Genomic DNA, 19,583 nt, shown 5'->3' on the forward strand with positions numbered 1-19,583 from the left:
GAGTTCTGCTTATGAGGTGAAGAGAAGGATGCAGACCTACATTAACTTGTGTCCATCCTTGGAGCAATAATAACTGAGCAAAGTGAGCTTCTGATAGGGAGCAGATAAGATATAGTAAAAACCAAGAGTGATACAGTCTACTATGCATCTAATAAATATGTTCAGGGCCAAACAATAACAAGGGGTTAAACAGATTAATAAAAGAAGCAGCTATGAAAATCGCAATAACATTTTGTAGACATAGCCCCTCAATATGTAGGAGATTTGTCCATGTCTTGAGTCCTCAATATAGAACTGCTATAGATCCTTAACCAATGCCTCTGAGAATTGTGGTCTCTGAATACTTCTGCTGCAGCCCCTCTTCTCTGCCAACAATATCGTTCATCATGTGAGGCTTAGCAGGCAAGACTAGCAAGGTATGTGGATAAAGGGGACTCACGGTATTTCCGATGTGCTCAGGCTCACCCAAAATCTCCATTAAGACATTTGAATGTACCGCTTGTATATTGGTCAGCCAGCTCCGAGAGTCCCTCCCGGACCGACACCACTATCACTGAAGCGGGGTACTGTGGAGGCAAGGTAGGAGTATATTTTCTGCCCGGCTACCGCCCGCCATCTTTGTGTCAGACTCTGCTGAATTATTGGTGCGCTCTGCGGAGTTACTTCTACCCCATCAGTAGATTTGACCGCTACTAAGTCCAACGGGTACTCTCCCTCCTCAAGCGTACCGCATCTCTGAACGGTGTGGTTGGTAGGCAGGCTATTATGGGTTTTATCAGCGGGGGTCCTGATCACAAACGCCTCCAAAAGCCGGAAGGAGGCCTCTATAAAGCCAAGGGCTGTTATTTCCCAATCTACCACGGCTGCCATGTCACTCGAAGGGGTATTAAAACAATAGTTAAGATCACTGTAAAGGTAGCGTTTACCCACATCAAAGAGTAGATTAGGTGTAGAAAGTGAGCCTCTTCAATCAAAGATAATAGGCTTATTGTAACTTGTTCACTGGAAAGCCACGTGGTGCGATTAAAAGACACTGAAATATGCTGGCAGGCTGTCTGACCCCATCTAGACAATCCCTTATGTAGAGAGCATGCAGAGGTGATCCAAAAAAGCTGTGCTAATATTTATTAAAGCATAGTTTTGCCTTAATCTTCTGAATTAAGAGCCGGAGCTCCTGTAATGTGCAACTGATCCTGTAGGCAGTTGGCTCCGCCCCCCCATGCAGTGATACTTTCAATGTGTTCGTAGCTCTCCCCTGTTTTGGAAGTGGGTTACCTCTATCCTCAAATTTGCCCCGCTCTCCTGGCATCCCCTCCGCCCTAGATGTGCTGTATCCTCTGATGGATGCACTAGCCCATATCCCGGCTCACAGCACTGTTGCTTCCATTTGTCTCACTAATGCTTTAGATACAGTCTCCAAATACCAAAGGTAAGTATTTTAACAAAACAAGTGAAATGTAAAGTTTAATGAATGAATGTGCCCCTGTTTTTAATAGGGTTTTTAAAAACCGGGCACTGATTCATCAAACTTAATATTCACTTTAAAGCTCTGTTTCTTACAGTCATGCTTACTGGATGTGATGGATAGGGTTAATTTCTGTATTTTGAAACCGTATGTTAAATCCGGATGTATTGCATAGACCTGTAGCATGATGGTAGGAGCAAACTAAAGGCCCTCATAGGTTTTTCGTTTTTTTTTTTTTTTCCCATGAATTTAGCTAATATTTTTTAAAAGCTTTCTAAAGATTGTAACCTTAATATTTAAATGTAAAGAAATGTTCAGAATTCTTTATTTCCAACAAGATCTGTTACTAAGTCTGGACTGGGCAATTTTAATATCCCTTCATTGAAGTTTTTAAAGGGCAAAGCCAATGGATTGAAACATCTATAAAGTGGGTGTGCTGCAAAATACTCTAAATCATTATTACACATTTCTTTATTTAATGAGCTGTCTGCTTATACGTTATATACATATATTTTCCTGTTCTATAGGCACCTTTACTCTAGAATTATACCACGAAAAGGGAAATCTGATCTATGCAACATATTGCAAAAAAGCCTTTAATCCCTCTTTCATGTGTTGCATGCAACATTTGTAAAAAGCAAAGTCATGCTACAGTTCAAGTTTTACAACACTGTTTTAAGAAGTCATCCATCAGTCCCCTTATAACTGTCCTTTTTATTACAAACATACCTATGTATTTTACTTATATTAATCATACAACAATGGGAGCAGTGTGGTCACAATCATATAGAAAGCACACAAAAAACAATCTTCAGCGAGTACCTTGTAGTAAAATATTGTTGTTTTTAACCTGCAGGAGTTTGTGCTTGAGGGAATTGTATGCTTGATGGACTGACATGCTTCTTCTGTACTTGTGGTCTCTGAACTGGACAGCTGCAGCCACATAAGGTGCTGTGCCCCCGCAAAGCCTGAATGAGCGACATGATCACCCAGACACTGCAACAGCAATCCGTGCACTGCCATCTGTTTCACTAGCACTAACCCATCCCCACCCTGTCATTACAATTTGTGAAGTTTACTTGTAGTCAAGAACAGCTAGCGACCCTTTTTATTTTTTTTAATTGTTCTAAGCCAGAGAGTGATTTGTCCTCCTCAAATTATTACCTATTTTAAAACTACATGGAAAGTTATCGGCTTCTTGACGTTTTCCCTTCTTAATGTTCATTGTCTTTATGTTGTGTGACAGTAGGGCTAAAGGAAAGTGCAGTGTTTGTTACTCAATTGTGCATTCCAATAAAAAAAAAAAAGTTAACACAGGTAACATTATTGTGTTTAGATGTGTTTGGCCAAAGGCACCGTGGTTTGTTCCTACTTAGATGTGTTTTCCTATCTCTGGCAGCTACAGACATTTTTCATCAGTACTCTGGAAAGTTGTGTGGTGTATACATAAGGAAGTGTGTGCTATTTCTCTATATCTTACACAGATTTCTCATCAATACTGTACCCTCATGCACTGAGTATGCAGAGATGGCACCTGTTCCTTCAGAGCAAGTAGCTGGTGCAATTGTCAGGATATCTGTTAGAACAAGGGAGGGTTAATCATTGTGAGTGTGCTGTAAAATAGATATTCTGAAAATTGTGTGAATATTAAGTTTGACACTGGACAGAAAAAATTGTATCACTCGATGCAAGAAAAAAAAGTGACACCATCTCTGTCATCAGTTTTCTGTATAAGAGACCGAGTCTTGGTTTGGATTTGTATTCTAGCTTCATGTCACCACATGACAAGTTATAAATTTAGTTTGTAGCAACAAAAAGCTGTATATTTTTAGTTCAGGGCATATTGCAGTCAAGGATTTAAATAACTGCTGTGTGACGTGCAGTCTTTATTTGAATTCTTGATTGCAGATACAACATTTGTTAGAGATTTAACCCGTGGATTGCCTCTAAACACACAGCAGTGATTTAACCTTTTGTACCTCTAAGTGCTTTAGTCAGCATTGGATGCTATGTTACACTTTAGGAAATTTATGAATACGAAACTCAAATGTTTTCTTTCATGATTCGGATATAGCATGACATTTATAAAGCAAATGTATTAATTACTCGTATAAATTTGTCTTCTTTTAACACAAAGGATATCGCTTGCTGATTGGTGGATAAATGTAGCCACCAATCAGCAAGTGCTACCCAGGTGCTGAACTTAAAATGTACTGGCTCCTAAGCTTTTTTTTTTTTTTTTTTTTTTTTTTTACAATTTTAAGCAACTTTCTAATTTACTCCTATTAACAATTTTTCTTTGTTCTCTTGTTATCTTTATTTTAAAAGCAGGAAAGTAAAGCATATATATATATATATATATATATATATATATATATATATATATACATATATTAGGCACCAGCATATTTATTTTGTTTGTGTTAAATATGGTTTTACTGTATTGTTTTTTTTCTTTTAACAGACAAATGTTATATACTCTCTTTGATTGATCTTTCCAACTATTACTTCATTCTACACTATTTATTGCTCTTCATGTCGTTCTACTGAATTATCTGGATCACTTCATGTATGATTTTATGTTAACCCCTCTATTTTAAGTTATGATTTGTATATTCCATAAAACTGACCCATATTGTTAGTGCCCTTTTCTTACAAAACATTATCCTAGAGGATAGCCCAATAAAAAGGTATGGTACTGATTTTGCATTGAATTACTGGACTAGCATTGCTATTCCAATGTGTGAACCAATTCTGTATAGCTGGAGACGCACATATTTATGTCTACTGGAAACATGGATTCTATGAATAAACTGATATTCAGGCTGCCAAATCATGGCTTATCAATAGATAAAAGGGATGATATTTTACCTCATAATTTCTTCAGCTCACCAGAGTAAGTGCTCTGTGAACAGTTATACTTAAGGTGTTGTCCAACAGCAAGTTAAAAAAACGTTCCTTAACCCCTTCCTGCCAGGACAAAGTTCCGATGTAAACAAATAAGTAAAAATTGAAATCACGCGATCGCTCATGCGATTGCATGATTTCAATGATGAGATCGGGTCGAGGGGCGCCTATGATGCTAGGCACACCCTCCAGCCTGTGATCCCATTTAGGAAGCGGGTATGGCTTCAGGACAGCCAAACGCTGAGTCAAGCGCAGTTAGGACGGCAACGGCAGGAAAGGATTAAACTGAATAGAAAAGCAACATGAATGTGCCTGCACATGCCAAATGCACACTCCCTTGCAAGTCCTGGTAGTAGCATTCTGATTGGCTGCTTAAGGGCTCTTTACAGTGAAGTGTGAATACTTTTTGAGGTAAATATCTTCCTTTTTTACATAGAGATGTGCAGGTGATATTTTCTAGTCAGCTTTTTACAGCTATACTGCATCACTTTCAAGTGCTTCAACATTTGGGTATTATGGCCCTTTAAAATTTGAACCTTTATGGTTTAGACACAGTGTGCAATTTTAAACAACTTTCAAATGTACAATTACGATGAAATGTACTTTCTTTTTTGTTTTCTTGGTTAGTAGTGTGCAAATGTCGGAAGCACTATATGACAGGAGTGCTTTCAAATATTCTTAATATGTTGTTGCAAACCCTATTTATTTGTGAACAACTCATCCTTATGAACAGACTGCAAATTGTCTCATAAGAACAACCCTGAAAGCTCTAATGGTGGGCCTAGAAACAACTACACAGCACAAAAACTAGATTTATATTTACACATTTCTATTTTTTAACAAACAAAACTTAAAGATGAAAATATCACTAAAATAGTATTTTTAAAACGTTTAAGTGCTTTGTTATTAAACCCCTTGTCTACAAGATAGAGACAAGCAGCATTTCATTTGGCAGTTTCCGGTGTAACTTCCAAGTAAATAAAAGATAAACTTGTTAAAATGTGAGGAAAAATCTTGGTTATCCTTTCACATTCAGGAATTATTTGTGTTAGACCATAGTAGGAGACCATATTTTAAATGTTTTCCAGTATACAGGATGGCAAACAACATATTCAGCAGCCACTAATCTTTTGCAGAAGCCTGTCTTAGGCCTCTACATGAATATTCTGAGGCATTTATAAAGTCAAGAAATACCCTTCATCTAAAAATGTATAGTCACATGGTACATTAAAAAAAAACATGCAACACGGTAATGTTATACACATCAGCATTAGCATTGCTGTTTTTGAAGAATCCCTTCATTAATCATTTGAATTAAAACGTTCATATACCAAATATATGGTAAGGTCCATACATAAGTATATTACAGTTGGGTTCTCTATTGCTTTAGATTAGAATATAATATTAATTTAGAATAGAACATATTCCTAGTATAATAGGAACAAGTACTAGAGGAAATCATATTATGACGGATTTTTTTTTTTTTACAAATATATCCCCTTTTTGTTCATTGGTCATTGCAGATACACTATTCTCATCTCTGGTGTCTCATTGGTGGAGGTGGCGGTGGTGGAGATGGTGGTTCTTGGCGTCTTCCACACAACCTGCTAGGGTAAATGCGTTCTATAAACACAAATATCTCTGGGGGTTGTACATCTTCCAATGTATGAAAGGAAAATTTAGATTCAAAATCATCTTTTTGGTTTCCGATTCCCTTCCTGTGGGGGGTCTCTCTGATGTTGGCCCTTGAATCCGTGATGAGGAAGAGGGATGGTTTGGGGTGATGAATTACGTCTCTGGTTGTTGGACAGTTCTGTATTCGGTGACCTTGGAGGAGGAGCAGGAGGAGGCACTGCATTTCTCCTTAATCTTCCAGGTATAGGAGGAGGGGATGGTTGAGGTTTTGATGGATGTGTTCTGCTCTGTTCCAAAATATAATTTGGAGGTAGTGGAAATGGCTCAGATAATCTTCGTTTATCAAATAACGACATAGATGGAAGAGGTGGGGGAGGAGGAGGCAAAATATTATTTTTTTAAAGGGTATTCGTCATATTGCTCAAATGCACTTTCTTGATCTTCATGATTTACAAAAGGAGGAGGAAGAAGATCGTTGGCATATACCATATCTTCATTTGGTGGAGGAGAAGGGTTTAAGAATTCTGATTTTCTTCCATGAAATCCAGGATGAAGAAGAAGTGCAGATGGTGCTGGATTCAAAGTATGAGAAGTATCTTGATTCCTTGATGGTTTCTCCTCTTGAGGAAGTGGAGGTGGTATTGGTGGAGGATTTGGCAATGCATTTTTTGCTGACCTTTCTTTAAATGGTGGCCCAGCTGAAGATGGCTGCATATGCAGTTGAGGTTTACTGCCAGTTGGTGGAACTGGAGGTGGTGGACGATATGAAGTACCAAGAATGTTTGGTCTTGGTGGGGGAGTTCTCAATGCACAGGTGGATGACAAATAATTATTTGCTGGTTTAGGTGGATCGGGAGCACAGGAACTTTCAGAATATTTTCTATTATTGCTTTTTGTTCTTGCGGTTTTGGAGAACTTGCTCTTGGTCCTGAAGCCTGGACAGCAATTTTAGTTCCTGGAGTATCTCTTTGGCCCATTGGTTTAAGTGCAGGAAATCCTCCGGCAAATAACCCTCCTGGGGTAGGTAACCCTGAAGCTTTGACATTTTCTGAGTTTTTTTTTAGCATTTTGAATTTGAGGCGCACTTCGATCATTGGTCTGTGCTACTTTTTTCAAACGTGCCCCTTTTTCAATGTCAGAAAGCAAAGCTGAACGGCCTGATAATTCTTGTTTTGGTTTTACAGGAGCTGATCTACCCTGGGTTGGTGCAGGTGGGCCACAAAATGGTGGAGGTGGTGCAGGTGGGGGTGGAGGGGGAGGAGCCGACATAGCTCAGGTATCAAATCACTTTTACCGCTGTCCAGGACCTGGTGTCCCCTGCAAAGTCTCGCCTTGTTCCTGCAAACAGTGTATTCCAACTTGCTCTTCTAGACGAACTACACAGCTCCTGCCTGCCTGTGCTTTCTCTGGGCGGTCTGGCTCCTAAGCTTTTATTCCTGCTTTTTCAAATAAAGATTTCAAGAGAACGAAGAAAAACATGATAATAGGAACAAATTAGTTACTTAAAGTGAATCTAAACTTTGAGGAATGTGTGGCCGTTTTTTAATAAACCTATTAAAAACAGGGGCACTATCATTCATCAAAGATTACATTTCAGCCTTTTTGTTAAAATACTTACCTTTTCTTCATGAAGCCGACCAGCAATTCCCCCGCTAGTCTCATCTTACGTCAGAAATGAAGAATACGGCTTCTCCCCCCCCCCCCCCGAGCAAACATTGCCTGAGGCCATGCTGTAATTGCAGGAAGCCATATTCTTCATTTCTGACCTATGAACGGACGAGCGGCAGGCGGGGGGATTGCTGGTCCGGCTTCATGAAGAAAAGGTAAGTATTTTAACAAAACGGCTAAAATGTAAACTTTGATGAATGAAAGTGCCCCTGTTTTCTCCAACATAGGTGTGTCCGGTCCACGGCGTCATCCTTACTTGTGGGATATTCTCTTCCCCAACAGGAAATGGCAAAGAGCCCAGCAAAGCTGGTCACATGATCCCTCCTAGGCTCCGCCTACCCCAGTCATTCTCTTTGCCGTTGTACAGGCAACATCTCCACGGAGATGGCTTAGAGTTTTTTAGTGTTTAACTGTAGTTTTTATTATTCAATCAAGAGTTTGTTATTTTGAAATAGTGCTGGTATGTACTATTTACTCAGAAACAGAAAAGAGATGAAGATTTCTGTTTGTATGAGGAAAATGATTTTAGCAACCGTCACTAAAATCCATGGCTGTTCCACACAGGACTGTTGAGAGCAATTAACTTCAGTTGGGGGAACAGTGAGCAGTCTCTTGCTGCTTGAGGTATGGCACATTCTAACAAGACGATGTAATGCTGGAAGCTGTCATTTTCCCTATGGGATCCGGTAAGCCATGTTTATTAAGATCGTAAATAAGGGCTTTACAAGGGCTTATTAAGACTGTAGACTTTTTCTGGGCTAAATCGATTCATTATTAACACATATTTAGCCTTGAGGAATCCATTTATTCTGGGTATTTTGATATAATAATATCGGCAGGCACTGTTTTAGACACCTTATTCTTTAGGGGCTTTCCCAAATCATAGGCAGAGCCTCATTTTCGCGCCGGTGTTGCGCACTTGTTTTTGAGAGGCATGACATGCAGTCGCATGTGAGAGGAGCTCTGATACTTAGAAAAGACTTTCTGAAGGCGTCATTTGGTATCGTATTCCCCTTTGGGCTTGGTTGGGTCTCAGCAAAGCAGATACCAGGGACTGTAAAGGGGTTAAAGTTAAAAACGGCTCCGGTTCCGTTATTTTAAGGGTTAAAGCTTCCAAATTTGGTGTGCAATACTTTGAAGGCTTTAAGACACTGTGGTGAAAATTTGGTGAATTTTGAACAATTCCTTCATGTTTTTTCGCAATTGCAGTAATAAAGTGTGTTCAGTTTAAAATTTAAAGTGACAGTAACGGTTTTATTTTAAAACGTTTTTTGTACTTTGTTATCAAGTTTATGCCTGTTTAACATGTCTGAAATACCAGATAGACTGTGTTCTGAATGTGGGGAAGCCAGAGTTCCTTCTCATTTAAATAAATGTGATTTATGTGACAATGACAATGATGCCCAAGATGATTCCTCAAGTGAGGGGAGTAAGCATGGTACTGCATCATTCCCTCCTTCGTCTACACGAGTCTTGCCCACTCAGGAGGCCCCTAGTACATCTAGCGCGCCAATACTCCTTACTATGCAACAATTAACGGCTGTAATGGATAATTCTGTCAAAAACATTTTAGCCAAAATGAACACTTATCAGCGTAAGCGCGACTGCTCTGTTTTAGATACTGAAGAGCATGACGACGCTGATAATAATGGTTCTGAAGGGCCCCTAACCCAGTCTGATGGGGCCAGGGAGGTTTTGTCTGAGGGAGAAATTACTGATTCTGGGAACATTTCTCAACAAGCTGAACCTGATGTGATTACGTTTAAATTCAAGTTGGAACATCTCCGCATTCTGCTTAAGGAGGTATTATCCACTCTGGATGATTGTGACAAGTTGGTCATCCCAGAGAAACTATGTAAAATGGACAAGTTCCTAGAGGTCCCGGGGCTCCCAGAAGCTTTTCCTATACCCAAGCGGGTGGCGGACATTGTTAATAAAGAATGGGAAAGGCCCGGTATTCCTTTCGTCCCTCCCCCCATATTTAAAAAATTGTTTCCTATGGTCGACCCCAGAAAGGACTTATGGCAGACAGTCCCCAAGGTCGAGGGAGCGGTTTCCACTTTAAACAAACGCACCACTATACCCATAGAGGATAGTTGTGCTTTCAAAGATCCTATGGATAAAAAATTAGAAGGTTTACTTAAAAGGATGTTTGTTCAGCAGGGTTACCTTCTACAACCAATTTCATGCATTGTCCCTGTAGCTACAGCCGCATGTTTCTGGTTCGATGAGCTGATAAAGGCGGTCGATAGTGATTCTCCTCCTTATGAGGAGATTATGGACAGAATCAATGCTCTCAAATTGGCTAATTCTTTCACCCTAGACGCCACTTTGCAATTGGCTAGGTTAGCGGCTAAGAATTCTGGGTTTGCTATTGTGGCGCGCAGAGCGCTTTGGTTGAAATCTTGGTCAGCTGATGCGTCTTCCAAGAACAAGCTACTTAACATTCCTTTCAAGGGGAAAACGCTGTTTGGCCCCGACTTGAAAGAGATTATCTCTGATATCACTGGGGGTAAGGGCCACGCCCTTCCTCAGGATCGGCCTTTCAAGGCAAAAAATAAACCTAATTTTCGTCCCTTTCGTAGAAATGGACCAGCCCAAAGTGCTACGTCCTCTAAGCAAGAGGGTAATACTTCTCAAGCCAAGCCAGCTTGGAGACCAATGCAAGGCTGGAACAAGGGAAAGCAGGCCAAGAAACCTGCCACTGCTACCAAGACAGCATGAAATGTTGGCCCCCGATCCGGGACCGGATCTGGTGGGGGGCAGACTCTCTCTCTTCGCTCAGGCTTGGGCAAGAGATGTTCTGGATCCTTGGGCGCTAGAAATAGTCTCCCAAGGTTATCTTCTGGAATTCAAGGGGCTTCCCCCAAGGGGGAGGTTCCACAGGTCTCAGTTGTCTTCAGACCACATAAAAAGACAGGCATTCTTACATTGTGTAGAAGACCTGTTAAAAATGGGAGTGATTCATCCTGTTCCATTAAGAGAACAAGGGATGGGGTTCTACTCCAATCTGTTCATAGTTCCCAAAAAAGAGGGAACGTTCAGACCAATCTTAGATCTCAAGATCTTAAACAAGTTTCTCAAGGTTCCATCGTTCAAGATGGAAACCATTCGAACTATTCTTCCTTCCATCCAGGAAGGTCAATTCATGACCACAGTGGATTTAAAGGATGCGTATCTACATATTCCTATCCACAAGGAACATCATCGGTTCCTAAGGTTCGCATTCCTGGACAAGCATTACCAGTTCGTGGCGCTTCCTTTCGGATTAGCCACTGCTCCAAGGATTTTCACAAAGGTACTAGGGTCCCTTCTAGCTGTGCTAAGACCAAGGGGCATTGCTGTAGTACCTTACTTGGACGACATTCTGATTCAAGCGTCGTCCCTTCCTCAAGCAAAGGCTCACACGGACATTGTCCTGGCCTTTCTCAGATCTCACGGATGGAAAGTGAACGTGGAAAAGAGTTCTCTATCTCCGTCAACAAGGGTTCCCTTCTTGGGAACAATAATAGACTCCTTAGAAATGAGGATTTTTCTGACAGAGGCCAGAAAAACAAAACTTCTAGACTCTTGTCGGATACTTCATTCCGTTCCTCTTCCTTCCATAGCGCAGTGCGTGGAAGTGATCGGTTTGATGGTAGCGGCAATGGACATAGTTCCTTTTGCGCGCATTCATCTAAGACCATTACAACTGTGCATGCTCAGTCAGTGGAATGGGGACTATACAGACTTGTCTCCGAAGATACAAGTAAATCAGAGGACCAGAGACTCACTCCGTTGGTGGCTGTCCCTGGACAACCTGTCACAAGGGATGACATTCCGCAGACCGGAGTGGGTCATCGTCACGACCGACGCCAGTCTGATGGGCTGGGGCGCGGTCTGGGGATCCCTGAAAGCTCAGAGTCTTTGGTCTCGGGAAGAATCTCTTCTACCGATAAATATTCTGGAACTGAGAGCGATATTCAATGCTCTCAAGGCTTGGCCTCAGCTAGCGAGGGCCAAGTTCATACGGTTTCAATCAGACAACATGACAACTGTTGCGTACATCAACCATCAGGGGGGAACAAGGAGTTCCCTAGCGATGGAAGAAGTGACCAAAATCATTCTATGGGCGGAGTCTCACTCCTGCCACCTGTCTGCTATCCACATCCCAGGAGTGGAAAATTGGGAAGCGGATTTTCTGAGTCGTCAGACATTGCATCCGGGGGAGTGGGAACTCCATCCGGAAATCTTTGCCCAAGTCACTCAGCTGTGGGGCATTCCAGACATGGATCTGATGGCCTCTCGTCAGAACTTCAAAGTTCCTTGCTACGGGTCCAGATCCAGGGATCCCAAGGCGTCTCTAGTGGATGCACTAGTAGCACCTTGGACCTTCAAACTAGCTTATGTGTTCCCGCCGTTTCCTCTCATCCCCAGGCTGGTAGCCAGGATCAATCAGGAGAGGGCGTCGGTGATCTTGATAGCTCCTGCGTGGCCACGCAGGACTTGGTATGCAGATCTGGTGAATATGTCATCGGCTCCACCTTGGAAGCTACCTTTGAGACGAGACCTTCTTGTTCAGGGTCCGTTCGAACATCCGAATCTGGTTTCACTCCAGCTGACTGCTTGGAGATTGAACGCTTGATCTTATCGAAGCGAGGGTTCTCAGATTCTGTTATCAATACTCTTGTTCAGGCCAGAAAGCCTGTTACTAGAAAGATTTACCACAAAATTTGGAAAAAATATATCTGTTGGTGTGAATCTAAAGGATTCCCTTGGGACAAGGTTAAGATTCCTAAGATTCTATCCTTCCTTCAAGAAGGATTGGAAAAAGGATTATCTGCTAGTTCCCTGAAGGGACAGATTTCTGCCTTGTCTGTGTTACTTCACAAAAAGCTGGCAGCTGTGCCAGATGTTCAAGCCTTTGTTCAGGCTCTGGTTAGAATTAAGCCTGTTTACAAACCTTTGACTCCTCCTTGGAGTCTCAACTTAGTTCTTTCAGTTCTTCAGGGGGCTCCGTTTGAACCCTTACATTCCGTTGATATTAAGTTATTATCTTGGAAAGTTTTGTTTTTAGTTGCAATTTCTTCTGCTAGAAGAGTTTCAGAATTGTCTGCTCTGCAGTGTTCTCCTCCTTATCTGGTGTTCCATGCAGATAAGGTGGTTTTACGTACTAAACCTGGTTTTCTTCCAAAAGTTGTTTCTAACAAAAACATTAACCAGGAGATTATCGTACATTCTCTGTGTCCGAAACCAGTTTCAAAGAAGGAACGTTTGTTGCACAATTTGGATGTTGTTCGCGCTCTAAAATTCTATTTAGATGCTACAAAGGATTTTAGACAAACATCTTCCTTGTTTGTTGTTTATTCCGGTAAAAGGAGAGGTCAAAAAGCAACTTCTACCTCTCTCTCTTTTTGGATTAAAAGCATCATCAGATTGGCTTACGAGACTGCCGGACGGCAGCCTCCCGAAAGAATCACGGCTCATTCCACTAGGGCTGTGGCTTCCACATGGGCCTTCAAGAACGAGGCTTCTGTTGATCAGATATGTAGGGCAGCGACTTGGTCTTCACTGCACACTTTTACAAAATTTTACAAGTTTGATACTTTTGCTTCTTCTGAGGCTATTTTTGGGAGAAAGGTTTTGCAAGCCGTGGTGCCTTCCATTTAGGTGACCTGATTTGCTCCCTCCCTTCATCCGTGTCCTAAAGCTTTGGTATTGGTTCCCACAAGTAAGGATGACGCCGTGGACCGGACACACCTATGTTGGAGAAAACAGAATTTATGTTTACCTGATAAATTACTTTCTCCAACGGTGTGTCCGGTCCACGGCCCGCCCTGGTTTTTTTAATCAGGTCTGATAATTTATTTTCTTTAACTACAGTCACCACGGTACCATATGGTTTCTCCTATGCTAATATTCCTCCTTAACGTCGGTCGAATGACTGGGGTAGGCGGAGCCTAGGAGGGATCATGTGACCAGCAGTGCTGGGCTCTTTGCCATTTCCTGTTGGGGAAGAGAATATCCCACAAGTAAGGATGACGCCGTGGACCGGACACACCGTTGGAGAAAGTAATTTATCAGGTAAACATAAATTCTGTTTTTAATAGGATTTTTAAAAAACGGGCACACATTCCTCAAAGTTTACATTAACTTTAAAAATTGCATGCTCTATATGAATCATAAAAGATAACATTTGGGGATAGTACATGTAGCCACCAATCAGCAAGCGCAACTCAGGTGCTGAACCCAAAATGGGCAGGCTTCTAAGCTTATATACTTGCTTTTCAAATAAAGATAGCAAGAGAACGAAGAAAAAATGATTATAGGAGTAAATTAGAAAGTTGCTTTAAATTGCCTGCTATCTGAATCCTAAAAGAAAAACTTTGGAACAGTGTGGTACACCTCTCTCTGCCATATGGAGAGGAGTCAGTCAGACAGAAGTTTCTTGTGGCTATGCATCGCATACGGAAGAGGTGCTGCTGTGAACCTCACACCTCTTCCTTCCCAAAGAGAGCAGAGACAAGGCATTTTACCAAGTCCAGGGCCTATTGCCTAGATGTCCTGGTGGCTTGTATTTCCACTGTAGTTGTTAAGAGGAAAGATAATTTAAAATGAAAACGTTCATGATTTACATAAAGCATGCAATGTTAAACAATTTTAACAATAACTTCAATTGTCAGTTTGTTCTCTTGGTATCATTTGTTGGAGATTAGGCTCAGGAGTAGCAATGCATTACTGGAAGCAAGCCAAGCACATATGGTGAGGCATCTATGTGCAATCACCAACCAGCTCCCAGCAGTGCCTACTTAGCAGCTATGTCCTTTAACAAAGGATACTAAGCAAATTAGATAACAGAAGCAAATTTTGTTTATAATTGCATGATATATTTAAATAATTTAAAGTTTAATCTTATCTTTACTGTCCTTTTTAAAGTTTACAATTGTGATATAGTCTTTAGTTTTTTTCTGCCCTGCACTATTCTCTTTTTTGAAAACTAAACTGTTTTGGTGCCATAGTTCTCTGGCTTCTGTGCATCACAAATAAGGATTTTTCTATTTTCTATAAATTTTTGTGTAGGGAAAAGACTAGTTATAACCATCCTAGCTAGTTTCCGCTCGTGAAATGGACATTAGAGTGGGCTTAATGAATGCATTACATATGGAGTCTTATCCTGTTAGTATGACTTAGATTTAACCGAGCACAGGATATATATACATTTCTTAGCAATGCTGGATATAAATATGGGATAAATGGAGGTTTCATATATATATTTTTTTTTCTTAGGAATGTTAGGATCATGCCTAGAATAGGACTTTAGCAGTGATAAACTTAACGGGATATGGAACCCAATTTTGTTTCTTTAATGATTTAGATAGGTTCTAATTTACTTCTATTAGGAAATTATCTTTGTTCTTGTGTTCTTTTTTTTGAAGAGACATTTTGATAGGTAGTGTGCACATGTCCGACACACTACATAACAGGAAATAGTGCTAAGTGCAATGCAGAAAAACTCCAGAACGGCTCCTTCAGTGGGTAAAACAGGTGGGGTCTTTATTTGATCAGTTTAAAAATATATAATACACAAAAGCACAGCGTATGAGCAAAAGAGAAGGTGCAAAATTCTTATCCATTAAAACAAACGCATGCTACGACCGAGGGGCCGTATGACGTTACTGACACGTTTAGGGTTTTCCCTGTAATCCTAGAAAATAGTGCTGCCATCTAGTGTTCTTGCTAATGTATAACATTGTTGCAAAACTGCTACCATATAGTGTCGAAGACACAGGCACTCTCCTCCACTTACATTCCTGCTTTTCAACAAAGAAAACAGACATTTGATAAAAGAAGTAAACTAGAAAGTTGTTTAAAATTTAATGTTCTTTCTTAAAGGGATAGTAAACCCATTTTTTCTTTCATGATTAAGATAGAGCATGCAATTTTAAGCAACTTTCTAATTTACTCCTGTTATCAAGATAACGAAGAAAAATTGATATCTTTGTTTGAAAAAGCAGGAATAAAAGCTTTGGTGCCGGTCCATTTTAGGTCTAGGTCCTCGGTTGGCCTTGCTGATTGGATGGCTAAATATAGCCACCAATTATCAAGCCCTATCCAGGGTTCTGAACCAAAAATAGGCCGGCTACATAGCTTTCATTCCTGTTTTTTCAAATAAAGATATCAAGATAACGAAGAAAAATTGATAACAGGAGTAAATTAGAAAGTTGCTTAAAATTGCATGCTCTATCTGAATCGTGAATGAAAATATTGGGATTTACTATCCCTTTAAGCAAGAAAGAAAAAATTTGCATTTTTATGTCCCTTTAACAATATGCCTTGTAATGGTCATCCTGGTGTCAAATAAGCAAGGGGTGTATGTATGGGGCAGCAGATTTATTAGTAGTTGAGAAGTACAAACTATATTTCTCCAACATAGGTGTGTCCGGTCCACGGCGTCATCCTTACTTGTGGGATATTCTCTTCCCCAACAGGAAATGGCAAAGAGCCCAGCAAAGCTGGTCACATGATCCCTCCTAGGCTCCGCCTACCCCAGTCATTCTCTTTGCCGTTGTACAGGCAACATCTCCACGGAGATGGCTTAGAGTTTTTTAGTTTTTAACTGTAGTTTTTATTATTCAATCAAGAGTTTGTTATTTTAAAATAGTGCTGGTATGTACTATTTACTCAGAAACAGAAAAGAGATGAAGATTTCTGTTTGTATGAGGAAAATGATTTTAGCAACCGTTACTAAAATCCATGGCTGTTCCACACAGGACTGTTGAGAGGAATTAACTTCAGTTGGGGGAACAGTGAGCAGTCTCTTGCTGCTTGAGGTATGACACATTCTAACAAGACGATGTAATGCTGGAAGCTGTCATTTTCCCTATGGGATCCGGTAAGCCATGTTTATTAAGATTGTAAATAAGGGCTTCACAAGGGCTTATTAAGACTGTAGACTTTTTCTGGGCTAAATCGATTCATTATTAACACATATTTAGCCTTGAGGAATCATTTAATCTGGGTATTTTGATAAGTTTATATCGGCAGGCACTTTTTTAGACACCTTTCTCTTTAGGGGCTTTCACAAATCATAGGCAGAGCCTCATTTTCGCGCCGGTGTTGCGCACTTGTTTTTGAGAGGCATGACATGCAGTCGCATGTGTGAGGAGCTCTGATACATAGAAAAGACTTTCTGAAGGCGTCATTTGGTATCGTATTCCCCTTTGGGCTTGGTTGGGTCTCAGCAAAGCAGACACCAGGGACTGTAAAGGGGTTAAAGTTAAAAACGGCTCCGGTTCCGTTATTTTAAGGGTTAAAGCTTCCAAATTTGGGGTGCAATACTTTTAAGGCTTTAAGACACTGTGGTGAAATTTTGGTGAATTTTGAGCAATTCCTTCATATTTTTTCGCAATTGCAGTAATAAAGTGTGTTCAGTTTAAAATTTAAAGTGACAGTAACGGTTTTATTTTAAAACGTTTTTTGTACTTTGTTATCAAGTTTATGCCTGTTTAACATGTCTGAACTACCAGATAGACTGTGTTCTGAATGTGGGGAAGCCAGAGTTCCTTCTCATTTAAATAAATGTGATTTATGTGACAATAACAATGATGCCCAAGATGATTCCTCAAGTGAGGGGAGTAAGCATGGTACTGCATCATTCCCTCCTTCGTCTACACGAGTCTTGCCCACTCAGGAGGCCCCTAGTACATCTAGCGCGCCAATACTCCTTACTATGCAACAATTAACGGCTGTAATGGATAATTCTGTCAAAAACATTTTAGCCAAAATGAACACTTATCAGCGTAAGCGCGACTGCTCTGTTTTAGATACTGAAGAGCATGACGACGCTGATATTAATGGTTCTGAAGGGCCCCTAAACCAGTCTGATGGGGCCAGGGAGGTTTTGTCTGAGGGAGAAATTACTGATTCAGGGAACATTTCTCAACAAGCTGAACCTGATGTGATTACGTTTAAATTTAAGTTGGAACATCTCCGCATTCTGCTTAAGGAGGTATTATCCACTCTGGATGATTGTGACAAGTTGGTCATCCCAGAGAAACTATGTAAAATGGACAAGTTCCTAGAGGTCCCGGGGCTCCCAGAAGCTTTTCCTATACCCAAGCGGGTGGCGGACATTGTAAATAAAGAATGGGAAAGGCCCGGTATTCCTTTCGTCCCTCCCCCCATATTTAAAAAATTGTTTCCTATGGTCGACCCCAGAAAGGACTTATGGCAGACAGTCCCCAAGGTCGAGGGAGCGGTTTCCACTTTAAACAAACGCACCACTATACCCATAGAAGATAGTTGTGCTTTCAAAGATCCTATGGATAAAAAATTAGAAGGTTTACTTAAAAAGATGTTTGTTCAGCAGGGTTACCTTCTACAACCAATTTCATGCATTGTCCCTGTCACTACAGCCGCGTGTTTCTGGTTCGATGAGCTGGTAAAGGCGGTCGATAGTGATTCTCCTCCTTATGAGGAGATTATGGACAGAATCAATGCTCTCAAATTGGCTAATTCTTTCACCCTAGACGCCACTTTGCAATTGGCTAGGTTAGCGGCTAAGAATTCTGGGTTTGCTATTGTGGCGCGCAGAGCGCTTTGGTTGAAATCTTGGTCAGCTGATGCGTCTTCCAAGAACAAGCTACTTAACATTCCTTTCAAGGGGAAAACGCTGTTTGGCCCTGACTTGAAAGAGATTATCTCTGATATCACTGGGGGTAAGGGCCATGCCCTTCCTCAGGATCGGCCTTTCAAGGCCAAAAATAAACCTAATTTTCGTCCCTTTCGTAGAAACGGACCAGCCCAAAGTGCTACGTCCTCTAAGCAAGAGGGTAATACTTCTCAAGCCAAGCCAGTTTGGAGACCAATGCAAGGCTGGAACAAGGGAAAGCAGGCCAAGAAACCTGCCGCTGCTACCAAGACAGCATGAAATGTTGGCCCCCGATCCGGGACCGGATCTGGTGGGGGGCAGACTCTCTCTCTTCGCTCGGGCTTGGGCAAGAGATGTTCTGGATCCTTGGGCGCTAGAAATAGTCTCCCAAGGTTATCTTCTGGAATTCAAGGGGCTTCCCCCAAGGGGGAGGTTCCACAGGTCTCAGTTGTCTTCAGACCACATAAAAAGACAGGCATTCTTACGTTGTGTAGAAGACCTGTTAAAAATGGGAGTGATTCATCCTGTTCCATTAGGAGAACAAGGGATGGGGTTCTACTCCAATCTGTTCATAGTTCCCAAAAAAGAGGGAACGTTCAGACCAATCTTAGATCTCAAGATCTTAAACAAGTTTCTCAAGGTTCCATCGTTCAAAATGGAAACCATTCGAACAATTCTTCCTTCCATCCAGGAAGGTCAATTCATGACCACGGTGGATTTAAAGGATGCGTATCTACATATTCCTATCCACAAGGAACATCATCGGTTCCTAAGGTTCGCATTCCTGGACAAGCATTACCAGTTTGTGGCGCTTCCTTTCGGATTAGCCACTGCTCCAAGGATTTTCACAAAGGTACTAGGGTCCCTTCTAGCTGTGCTAAGACCAAGGGGCATTGCTGTAGTACCTTACTTGGACGACATTCTGATTCAAGCGTCGTCCCTTCCTCAAGCAAAGGCTCACACGGACATTGTCCTGGCCTTTCTCAGATCTCACGGATGGAAAGTGAACGTGGAAAAGAGTTCTCTATCTCCGTCAACAAGGGTTCCCTTCTTGGGGACAATAATAGACTCCTTAGAAATGAGGATTTTTCTGACAGAGGCCAGAAAAACAAAACTTCTAGACTCTTGTCGGATACTTCATTCCGTTCCTCTTCCTTCCATAGCGCAGTGCATGGAAGTGATAGGTTTAATGGTAGCGGCAATGGACATAGTTCCTTTTGCGCGCATTCATCTAAGACCATTACAACTGTGCATGCTCAGTCAGTGGAATGGGGACTA

At 41.2% G+C, this 19,583-nt stretch overlaps 2 protein-coding genes across 2 annotated transcripts in view; one reads left to right on the top strand and one right to left on the bottom strand.

The window, feature by feature from the left end:
* Positions 1 to 19,583, top strand: part of GLCCI1 (glucocorticoid induced 1) — a 474,455-nt gene that overhangs the window by 27,462 nt on the left and 427,410 nt on the right. The window lies entirely within an intron of this gene.
* On the bottom strand, positions 5,463 to 7,371 carry LOC128660311 (WAS/WASL-interacting protein family member 3-like). The gene is given in 2 exon segments (XM_053714095.1): positions 5,463 to 7,063; positions 7,065 to 7,371. Coding segments are annotated over 2 exon segments (465 nt in total). The 5' UTR covers positions 7,277 to 7,371; the 3' UTR covers positions 5,463 to 6,810.

Source organism: Bombina bombina, chromosome 5 (assembly GCF_027579735.1).
Source record: "Bombina bombina isolate aBomBom1 chromosome 5, aBomBom1.pri, whole genome shotgun sequence".
NCBI classification, from domain to species: domain Eukaryota; kingdom Metazoa; phylum Chordata; class Amphibia; order Anura; family Bombinatoridae; genus Bombina; species Bombina bombina.